The sequence below is a fragment of the Salmo trutta genome, chromosome 2 (genome assembly GCF_901001165.1).
Source record: "Salmo trutta chromosome 2, fSalTru1.1, whole genome shotgun sequence".
Classification (NCBI taxonomy): domain Eukaryota; kingdom Metazoa; phylum Chordata; class Actinopteri; order Salmoniformes; family Salmonidae; genus Salmo; species Salmo trutta.
Window position 1 is genome coordinate 34,466,413 of NC_042958.1, and position 12,071 is coordinate 34,478,483.

At 41.6% G+C, this 12,071-nt stretch overlaps 1 protein-coding gene across 1 annotated transcript in view; it reads left to right on the forward strand.

Annotated features, from left to right (window-relative positions):
• Positions 1-12,071, forward strand: part of LOC115154356 (sickle tail protein homolog) — a 188,806-nt gene that overhangs the window by 88,690 nt on the left and 88,045 nt on the right. The window contains exon 2 of the mRNA XM_029700514.1: positions 6,749-7,056. Within this exon, the coding sequence (XP_029556374.1) occupies positions 6,749-7,056 (308 nt within the window). The remainder of the gene's footprint in view (positions 1-6,748; positions 7,057-12,071) is intronic.

Genomic DNA, 12,071 nt, shown 5'->3' on the forward strand with positions numbered 1-12,071 from the left:
ATAGGGTCTATTTGGTTGAGTGCGTGAGTAGGAAATCAGTGTAGGATTTTTAAGCCTTGAGACAATTGAGATGTGAATTGTGTATGTGTGCCATTCAGAGGGTGAATGGCAAGACAAAAGATTTAGAGTGCCTTTAAACAGGGTATGGTAGTAGGTGCCAGGCTCACCGGTTTGTGTCAAGAACTGCAACCCTGCTGGGTTTTTCACGCTCAACAATTTCCAGTGTGTATCAAGAATGGTCCACCACCCAAAGGACACCCAGCCAACTGGACACAACTGTGGGAAGCATTGTAGTCAACATGGGCCAGCATTCCTGTGGAACGCTTTCGACACCTTGAAGAGTCCATGTCCCGACGAATTGAGGCTGTTCTGAGGGCAAAAGGGGGGATGCAACTCAATATGAGGAAGGTGTTCATAATGTTTTGTACACTCAGTGTCCATACTACGCTATAGGGATTCTGGGTCAACGGTTTGATGGCTGTCTGGGAGTAAGTGGGTGGCAGTTCCACTTCTCTCCACTTGTTTGACATGATCTTTTATCTGGCTCAGCTTTGTGTGCTCAGACACACATGCACACACACAAGTCCCAAAATGTTGTGTATATGTTTGCAATCCTTTATAGCAAACATATATGTTTCAAGTCAACAGTACACTCACACATTTAGACAAATCTAAATATGGAGAATAATTATTTTTGATTTTTGAGCAGGTCAGCGTTGTTAGGTTATGCATATGTGTGGCATATGTTACAAAACCATTTTCATGACTGTACTTATAATGGCAGCCGATCACTTAAAAAGCAGCTGAGCAAAGATAAGTTGAGAGCCTTGTGTGATGAATGTAAACTGGCTGTAATCCAGAAGTAGGACACATTCCTGGTTACATCTCTCTTTTGACAAAAGTAGTGCACTATAAAGGGATTAGGGTACCATTTGGACACAAGCCTGTCACTGTCAGGTTCCCTATGAGATCAGAGGGAATGGCTTAGTAGGAGTCAGCTCATATAAGACATACTGTAGTGACAAAGACCAGAGAGGGCCATGTGTGTGTCTGTGTGCGTGCGTGTATGTGTGATAGAGAGTGGGTCAGACACCTGTTGGGCTGGGGCCCACTCTCTTCACTGAACGATGCCAGTAACCTATTTTAGATGGCTATAGAGAGGAGGCAACTTGCACACACATGCAAACTCTCTCTCCCTCTCACGTACACATGCACACATATCCAACCTTACACAAATAAGCAGTCAGTGAGTGGTTGGCCTGAGGCAGAGAAGAGGTGCTTGCTGTCCCTCGTGTGTCCTAGAATGCAGTTTGTTTTCTAAATCCCTACTGGTCACCGGTGTGGTTCTGGGCGGATCTCTAGGCCCTTTTTCATTTGAGCCCTGTCTGCAATTTGGAAGTCAACAGTTGCCTGTGTTGTTTTTCTATTTCTCCCGAACCGTTTTCCTCGCTCCCAGGTTGTTGATAAAATGGAAGAAGGGAGAGGAGGACTTGAAGAGATAGGAGAGGAGGATGTATTCTATTCTATTCTAGAATGTTCAAGTCTTGTGGAAGGTAAGGAACCTGAAACTGAAATAGAATTGGCTGATTTAACGTTTCTTGTAGTGTTCTGTGTAGATACAGTAGCTAAGTAATTTGGGAGTTAAAAATAGGCCTGTAAATATGTCAGCCATGTTGCAACACTCAACTAGAGGAAGGGTAAGGGCGGCGGGATATCTTTCATTACCCGTCCCGCGGCATGGTTTGCTGGTATGTTCCTACCTACATTACACCCCCATTAACAGTGCTTAACTGATCTAGACAGACTTTACTGTGAGTTGTGTAGGTGGATATATCCATGTGAATGCACGTTACCAGTTCTATTGGTGTTCATGTTTGAATGTCACAAGTACAGTGAAATGCCTTTCTTGCAAGCTCTAACTCCAACAACACAGAAATCAATAGGACGACAAAAAAAAGCAAGGTAGAATAGAACACACATTATATAAAATAAGAAATAAGAGGAACGCGATAAAGTAAGTAAGCATACTATATGCCGTGTCAATTCCAGTACCATATTTACAATGTGCAGGGATACTGGATCGATAGAGGTAGATACAGCGCATTCGGAAAGTATTCAGACCCGGTGACTTTCTCCACATTTTGTTACGTTACAGCCTTATTCTAAAGTGGATCAAAAAATAAAAAACAAATGATGGGGTATTGTGTGTAGATTGATGAGAAAAATAAATGATTTCATCAATTTTAGAATAAGGCTGTAACGTAACAAAATGAAGTCAAGGGGTCTGAATGCTTAGTAGCAGCAGCGTATATGATGATTGTATGTGAGTGGGTGTGTGTAGAGTCAAACTCTTAGATCTCTTCTCTGAGACGACATCCTGTCAATGAAATACAAAGGTCTCCAAAATACCGTTGTAATGGTTTTCTTTCATCTTTTATCACAGATGTTAATTAAACAAGTCCAAATAGTTATTGCCATTTCCCTTCCACTGAAGTATTTCCTGTTCATTCAAACAAGAGTTTCAAGTTCAATGAGTCATCATTCGGATGTGACTTTTAGTAAGGCACTTATTAACAGAACACTTTAATGTATTTTTAGACATAGAAATAGTAATGTGTGTGTTAGCAATTGATGAAGTAAGTGGTCACACTGGGTGACAGTAATTGACAGACCAAAACACCATGTGATAAGTTACACTACTGTGTGGGAGCGAAGCAGAGCGACTGAAATACAATGCTGGAACTGAAAGTCGTGTTACACCCATGTGCTTTTGTTTGGTGAGGGAGGGAACATAACACAGCAATGATGATATACTGTGGCTGGACGCTTTTCACATGACTGCCGTTGAGCTTGGAGATGGTGCTGTAGGTGTTATGGAGAGAGCTGGTATTATGGGGAGAGCTGGTGTTATGGAGAGAGCTGGTGTTATGGAGAGAGCTGGTGTTATGGGGAGAGCTGGTGTTATGAGAGAGCTGGTGTTATGGAGAGAGCTGGTGTTATGAGAGAGCTGGTGTTATGGAGAGAGCTGGTGTTATGGAGAGAGCTGGTGTTATGGAGAGAGCTGGTGTTATGGAGAGAGCTGGTGTTATGGGGAGAGCTGGTGTTATGGAGAGAGCTGGTGTTATGGAGAGAGCTGGTGTTATGGGGAGAGCTGGTGTTATGAGAGAGCTGGTGTTATGGAGAGAGCTGGTGTTATGGAGAGAGCTGGTGTTATGGAGAGAGCTGGTGTTATGGAGAGAGCTGGTGTTATGGGGAGAGCTGGTGTTATGTAGAGAGCTGGTGTTATGGAGAGAGCTGGTGTTATGGAGAGAGCTGGTGTTATGGAAAGAGCTGGTGTTATGGAGAGAGCTGGTGTTATGTAGAGAGCTGGTGTTATGGAGAGAGCTAGTGTTATGGAGAGAGCTGGTGTTATGGAGAGAGCTGGTGTTATGGAGAGAGCTGGTGTTATGGAGAGAGTGCATCTTGTAGACGTTTCTCTGCATTCCCGACATTCATGACTTTTTGTCACCACCGTCAGTGTGTTTTGTGAGAAGCCTCGTCTCTTCAATGCCTGCGTGGTATGGCCTCACTGTAAAGCCTGAGGAATCTCCCATTTCAAGACCCTGTGAACAGATGTACAGAAAATAATGGTTTTGCTTGTTTCCCCGTTGAGCTGATCAAGCACCCCTTTACAATTATTTTTAAGAATTTTATAATTGAAAAGAAAAGACATAAAGGCCAATCTGGGATTCAAACAACAACATCCTGTCACTTTGATTTTGATGTACCAATCCCAGATTGCCCCGTTAAACTGAAGCAGTGAAAAGTATCGGTTGAAATGCCCGCTTTCTAATCTCCTCTGCTGTGTGCTTGACCTAGAAAGAGACAAATCCTGAGGTAACCTCCCTAGCCATAGCCAGACCCTTATGTTTCCCCATTAGCCTTTGAAAAGTACACATTATGGCTGTACCTGCAGTCTAGAGAAACAAGCCAACAGATCAGCATGCTTTATTACTCTCGCCCTGTGTTTTCACACTCCACCGCTCCTCTCGTCCTCTCGTCCTCTCTTATCCTCCACGCCCCAGCCCTATGCAGAACCAACAGCCTGGAAGAATTACAGCACGGGAAAAAGAGTCTGTGTCAGCACACGGCCCCATGGGATAGCTCTCAGTCTCACAGCAAGCCCCTCGCTGTCACAAACACACTGGATGCATCCCAAATGGCATATTCCCTATATAGCACACTGTAGTAGTGAAATAGTAATTGACAGTAGTGATTTGTAGTGTTATGGCCCAGTCCCAAGGAACAGATTGATTTATAACAAGATAATAGAGTGTTTAGAGCTTGAACTAAAGGAAATGTTTCTCATTCTCTCTTTAGTGATGCTCCAGAGCTTTTGTATAATTTCAGCCAGTATATCATTGTGCACAATTATATACTACAACATCCTTGCAATGCATTTTTTTTAAATTGCAATTCCTATGATATGTTACGAATTAAATTTGTACAATATGTTACGAATTTGTAAGTGTATAAGATCCCGGACTGCCTCTTTAAGATTGAATGTCACGTTGATATATTGGGTAGTTAACACTATGTTGATGTGTTAAAATGAAGTTGAATGGTTTTCAATATTTATGTTTTTAACTAGACATATGGTTTCTGTTTTTCCTGGAAGTTCATGATGTATCAAAGTTCACAGTTGAGAGGAAGACAGGACATCCCTTTAGAGAATGGTGTTATTCCAACTCAAGATGGCCACCGTTTTTTCAAACATCCTAATGTGCTACTGGAAGGAATAACATTTCCTCCTGAAAATATTTACTTTGACGTACGAATGATTTGTAGTCAGCGACTTCTGTTCACTGTGATGATTTCATTTCCCAATTCTCTGGATAACGTTCTGTCTCTCTCCTAGACATATTTTGAATATTTGCTCAGGCTTTTGAAAGTGGGGAGAGTTTAAAGTGAACAGCTGCTTCAGTTTGATGTTTTCATCACTGATATTGTTTCTGTCACATGAAATCTGGAGTTCTGATCACTGAAATAAGCAACAACATGACTACGTGATGAGATGGGGGGGTGCATCTTGAATGGTATCCTATTCCCTTTATAGTGCACTACTTTGGACCAGGGTTGGGCATTATATAGGGAATAGCGTGTGATTTGGGACACACATGGGGACTAGTCTGCAGTACTGGATGCTTCCTATCCTGGAAGATATCAATATGCCACTTTATGATTTTATGATAATTCATACAATGAAGCTTGAAGGTTGTTTCCTATGGCTAGATTTATTGAAAATTCCCCTCAGATAAATGATTATATAACAGAAAAATGATTCTCATAATTTTCTTGGATGCTTAGTTCTGTGCTGATGCTGTCATTGAGTAGAGAACTAATGATCTTTTCAGCTTGAGCCCCAGATGGAACTGTGTGTACTAAACAAGAGCGGTTGGCTATGTCAGTACATGTCCATTCGGGACATGTATCGTTCGAGGGTGAATATTCTGCCAATATTTTGTTCCATTGCCCCAGGCAAGCTCAATCAAACGGCAGATAAAACATTTGGCCTAATTTCAAATAGTATTTGAACCCAGGTCTGATCTGCAGATACATCATTTTTGGTCTCGCCTCTACAGGATCGGTGTCCCCCCCACGGGACGGTTGAGCTAGAGTGCGAATGTGATTAGCATGACGTTGTAAGTAACAAAAACATTTCCCAGGACATAGACATGTGTTATATGGGCAGAAATATTAAATTATTTTTAATCTGACTGCACTGTCCAATTTACAGTAGCGATTACAATGAAAAAATATTGTTTGAGGAGAGTGCACAACAAAAAAAAGTTTATCACAGCAACTGGTTTGATACATTCACCTCTGAAGGTAAATAATGTACTTACATTCAGTAATCTTGCTCTGATTTGTCATCCTGAGGGCCCCAGAGATAAAATGGAGCATAGTTTTGTTTGATAAAATCAATTTTTATATTTAAATGTAGGAACTGGGTTCTACAGTTTGAACCTCTGCTGTTTGAACCCCTCCCAGTCTGGCTGGTCCACTGGTGTTTAGGGTTAGGTCTCTGACTTAGACTATAGTTTTATAGTCATGTGTATGCCCTAAAGGTTTGACAATGCACATAAGGACATGCACACTCACACACACACAGTGTGAGAATAAACAGTAAAAGAATACTGTCCCAGTTTGTAGAAAATAAAAACAAAAGGAAAACTACTTCCAAAACTAAGCTACTAAATAGCGACTAAAACTAAGTGCTCAGATGCATATGATTTCCAGTGGATCAACATTGCTGCTCAGAGCTTGAGTAGAGCTGAAGATGGGACTAAAAACAAACAAAATATAACTATTGTAAACTATACTGTGTCCGTAAAATGTGTATAGTATGTACAGTGCATTCGGAAAGTATTCAGACCCCTTGACTTTTTCCACATTTTGTTAAGTTACAGCCTTATTCTAAAATGTATTACATAGTTTTTTTCCCTCATCAATTTACACACAATACCTCATAATGACAAAGCAAAAAAAAATGTAATTTAATTTTAGCAAATGTATAAAAAAATTTAAACTCACACTCACACATTTGTTTGTTCCTGCATAGTACATTCTTGGGTGCCACTTCCCTGCCCACTGCCACACCCACCTCCTAAGCCCCTTTTTGGCCCAGGAGAAACCATACACCCACACACTGTAAGAATAGTGCCACAGTACCTGTATGTTGACCCAGCCTCTCTCCCTCTCTCTCCAGAGCAAACCAAAAGCAACCTAAAGGTGACCTCCCCGGAGGACTCCGAACACCTGAGCAGGAGGCAGGGCCCCCCGAATGGGACCCCCACCCGGGCCCAGGACCCCAAAGGTAACAGCAGCCGCAACGTCCCCCGCAGGCACACGTTAGGGGGGACACGCAGCTCCCGAGAGATCCTGGCCATGCAGCCCTCGGACATGGACAAGAAGAGGGAGGCCTTCCTGGAGCACCTGAAACAGAAGTACCCTCACCACGCCTCAGCCATCATGGGCCACCAGGAGAGGCTCCGGGAACAGGTTAGTGACGAACAGGTTAGTGACAGTGGAGATATTTCATTACATATTTTTTTACTTGTGTTTCCTACTGGCGGTCTAAGCCACTGCCACCAGAATACATGTACCAGTGAAAGCGTGGGACCGAATCCGACCCACTGCTATTCTAGCACACACTCTCTCATCTCTTCCTACCTTTACTGCCAGTCTTTCACTTGGCATCTATTGTGACACTTTTCCTAGTTAATCAACTTCTTTGGTCCAAATTATCAATGAATGTGAGACTACTCTTTTATACCTGGGGTGTTACAAGTAATTTGTATTTGTCTTGTTTGGGTCAGGTTACAGTCCACTTGCAACACTATTTCTCCCTGTTTTGCCACAGGCTCCCTGTTTTGCCACAAGTCCATTCCATAAATCATGTTGTCACCTTTTTTTCTCCTTAGTCTGCACCAAAATTAAAAATGTATCTGTATCTGGGAAACTGGCCCCCACTATTCATATTCAATATTTCACAAACTCTACAAACTTTGCATCTACCATTAGCTACTTATTGCATGTTGGTCATTCATTAATAATGACCGCTAAATAACCACAGATTCATCATCAGAATCCTCTGCTCACACACAAAAACAGAGTGATTTAAGTATAGAGTTAAAGTGATGCTAAATGGTCCCTGGTCACAAGGAATAGGGTACAATTTGGGCGATAGACCAGGTGTGGTAGCCCTTTGGGACTCAGACTGAGAGTCTTTAGACCAGGTGTGGTAGACCTTTGGGACTCAGGCTGAGAGTCTTTAGACGGCTCCCTGTTTCATCTGTTGCTGCTCATTGGACCCTATGATCACTCGGTGACACAACTGATGCTCGCTGGACTGTTCATTAACACGGTACTTCATTTTGTTTATCTATCGGCCCCAGCCTCGAACTCAGGCCCTATGTGTAGCTAACTGATCCTCTCTGCCCATTTATCGCCAATTACTCGTTGTTGTCTCACACGTTGTTGTCTTAGCTCTCCCAATCAACACCTGTGATTGCTTTATGCCTCTCTCTAATGTCAGTATGCCTTGTATACTGTTGTTTAGGCAACTCTCGTTGTTTTATTTTACTGCAGAGCCCCTAGTCCTGCTCAACATGCCTCAGATAGCTCCCTTGTCCCACCCCCACACATACGGAGACCGCACCTAGCTTAACCTGCGCCTCCAGAGATACAACCTCTCTCATCATCACTCAATGCCTAGGTTTACCCCCACTGTACTCACACCCTACCATACCCTTGTCTGTACACTATGCCCTGAATCTATCCTACCACGCCCAGAAATCTGCTCCTTTTATTCTCTGTTCCCAACAGAGTTAACATCAGAAGCCTACTCCCTAAATTCGCTTTATTCAATGCTTTAGTACACTCCGCCAACCCTGATGTCCTAGCCGTGTCTGAATCCTGGCTTAGGAAGGTCACCACAAATTCTGAAATTTCCATCCCCAATTACAACATTTTCCGTCAAGACAGAACTGCTAAAGGGGGCGGAATTGCAATCTACTGTAGAGAGAGCCTGCAGAGTTCTGTCATACTATCCAGGTCTATGCCCAAACAGTTCGAGCTTCTACTTTTAATGATCCATCTCTCCAGAAATAAGTCCCTCACTGTTGCTGCCTGTTATAGACCCCCTTCAGATCCCAGCTGTGCCCTGGACACCATATGTGAATTGATTGCCCCCCATCTATCGTCAGAGTTTGTACTGCTAGGAGACCTAAATTGGGATATGCTTAACACCCCGGCCGTCCTATAATCTAAGCTAGATGCCCTCAATCTCACATAAATTATCAAGGAACCTACCAGGTACAACCCCAAATCCGTAAACATGGGCACCCTCATAAATATCATATTGCCCTCTAAATATACCTCTGCTGTTTTCAACCAGGATCTCAACGATCACTGCCTCATTGCCTGCGTCTGTTATGGGTCCGCGGTCAAACAACCACCCCTCATCACTGTCAAACGCTCCCTTAAACACTTCTGCGAGCAGGCCTTTCTAATCGACCTGGCCCGGGTATCCTGGAAGGATATTGACCTCCTCCCGTCAGTAGAGGATGCCTGGTTGTTCTTTAAAAGTGCTTTCCTCACCATCTTAAATAAGCATGCCCGTTTCAACAAATGTAGAACTAAGAACAGATATAGCCCTTGGTTCACTCCAGACTTGACTGCCCTTGACCAGCACCAAAACACCCTGTGGCGTACTGCACTAGCATTTAATAGTCCCCGCGATATGCAACTTTTCAGGGAAGTCAGGAACCAATACACACAGTCAGTTAGGAAATCAAAGGCTAGCTTTTTCAAACAGAAATGTGCATCCTGCAGCACTAATTCCAAAAAGTTTTGGGGCAATGTAAAGTCCATGGAGAGAAGGAGCACCTCTTCCCAGCTGCCCACTGCACTGAGGCTAGGTAACACTGTCACCACCGATAAATCTACGATAATCGAGAATTTCAATAAGCATTATTCTACGGCTGAGAGTGTGGTAGCCCTTTGGGACTCAGACTGAGAGTCTTTAGACCAGGTGTGGTAGCCCTTTCCTGCTGTCATTGACCAAAAGCACACTCTTTAGACTCATGGGTAATATTTGTCATAATTCCATAATTAGAGTTTTTTTTTACGACGAAAATCTATTTTTTCTATGTCAATTTTCTTTTTCATTTTTCAGGCTTCTGTGATGTATAATAAAAAAATAAAATATATATATATATATATATTAAAAAAGTGTAATATTGGGATGCAAACTCAAAATGTAATACATTTCAACTCTATATCTGATATGGTACAGGTGTCTTCTTTTTTAAAGTCCATAACCATGTGTGTGAGGTGTATACTTTTGTTTCAAAGTAGATTTGTTTAAGACTACCAAGGAACACTCTGTGACCCTGATTCAGCCCACTGCAGTAAAATGTTCAACATTTTACCTGCAAGCTCATTCAATATGGCCTGCAGGGTGTTTGAGTAAAGAGAAATTGTATACAGTATATATATATATTAGTGATGGGGGAAAAAAATCGCTAAAGTTACATATCAGAATATTATTTTTGGCAATCTATTGTATTGTATCATTTAGACAATATCACAATATTATTTTATGTGCTAGTTGGCTGTACCTGCACCAAAACTTGAGTATCTTTCCTGCATAGCTTGTTCTCCATGTTCTTTTAAAATAGGGAGCCAATTTGTTTTCAGCACTTTTATTTCTCATGGCTCGCTCTTGTCCCTCTGCTACAGACATACTGTATGGTGAGCAATATGTTTGGACCGTGGAATCTCAATAAAATCACAGTATTGAATCGCAATACATAATGTATAGACTCGTGAGAATCGCAATACATATCGTATCAGCACCAAAGTATAGTGATCATTATTGTCGTGAGGTCCCTGGCAATTCTCAGCCTTCAAAAGTATTCAGATTTTATTGTGTTACAAAGTGGGATTAAAATGGATTTAATTGTAATTTTGTGGTCAACAATATACACAACATACTCTGTAATGTCAAAGTGGAAGATCTTTTTTTTATTCATAAAAATGTAAATAACTAAAATATAGTCATTGCACAAGTATTTAACTCCTTTTTTTAGGCAAGCCTAAATTAGTTCAGGAGTAAAATACTTGTGCAATGACTATATTTTAGTTATTTACATTTTTATGAATAAAAAAAAGATCTTCCACTTTGACAAATTGGCTTAAAAAATCACATAAAAAGTACATGGTCTCACTATGTGTGAAATAATAGGGGTTGGCATTCATTTCAAGCACAGATTCAGCTACAAAGACCAGGGAGCTTTTCGAAAGCCTCATAAAAAAGGGAAGTGATTGGTAGATTGGTAACAATATCAAATCAGACATTGAATGTCTTAATAATTATGCTGTGCGTTATGTATTAAACCACCCAGACACCTCAAAGATACAATTATCCTTCTGAACTGAGTTGCAGGACAGGAATGAACGTTACCATGAGGCCATTGGTGACTTTAAAACAGCTACAGAGTTCAATGGTTGGGATGGGAGATAACTTAGGATGGATCAACAACATTGTAGTCACTCCACAATAATGACCTAAATGACAGAGTGAAAAGAAGAACAATAATATACAAAATAAAGACATTCCAAACCATGCATCTTGTATGCAACAAGACACTAAAGTAATACTGAAAAAGAAAAACATGGCAAAGGAATGTGCTTTTTGGCCTAAATGCAAAGCCCTATGTTTGGAGCAAATCCAACACAACACATGACTGAGTAACTGCCTCCTAATTTTCAAACATCATGGTATGGGTATGCTTGACATCGGCACATACTGGAGAGTTTTTCAGGATAAAAAAGAAACGGGATAGGGCTAAGCACAGGTAAAATCCTAGAGCAAAACCAAAATCAGTGTGCTTTACACCAGACACTGGCAGAGGAATTCACCTTTCAGCCGGACAATAAACACAAGGCCAAATCTACACTGGAGTTGCTTACCAAGAAGACAGTGGATGTTCCTTACCAAGTTACTTTTTTGACTTAAATCTGCTTGAAATATATGGCAAGACTCGAACCTTTATCTCTAGCCATGATCCCCAACATTGACAGAGCTTGAAGAGTTTTTAAAAGAATAATAGGCAAAGCACATAGAGACTTACCCAAGAAGACTAACAGCTCTAATTGCTGCCAAAGGTGTTTCTAACCTGTATGGACTCAATTTTAATCCCACTTTGTAACAGTTTGTAATGAAATGTGAAGAAATCCAAGGAGTCTGAATACTTTGGCAAGGCACTGTATAGTATCAAAAATTCCAAACGCGGTGGATAGAGGAAAATGTTTTGCACATTTTCACGGCGAGGAAATATATAACATTTTAAGTGCGGCCCTCCAGACCTCAGTGATGACCGAATGCGGTTTGACATCCCTGCATTAGACAATGAAGAATGTATGTTGCCATATCACCCTTGGGGCAACTTGGCCGAGCAGAAGGTTTGGGGGAAGGATCAGTAGAAACTCAGACCTTTGGTTCACCTGGCCTCTCTGTTTCTGGT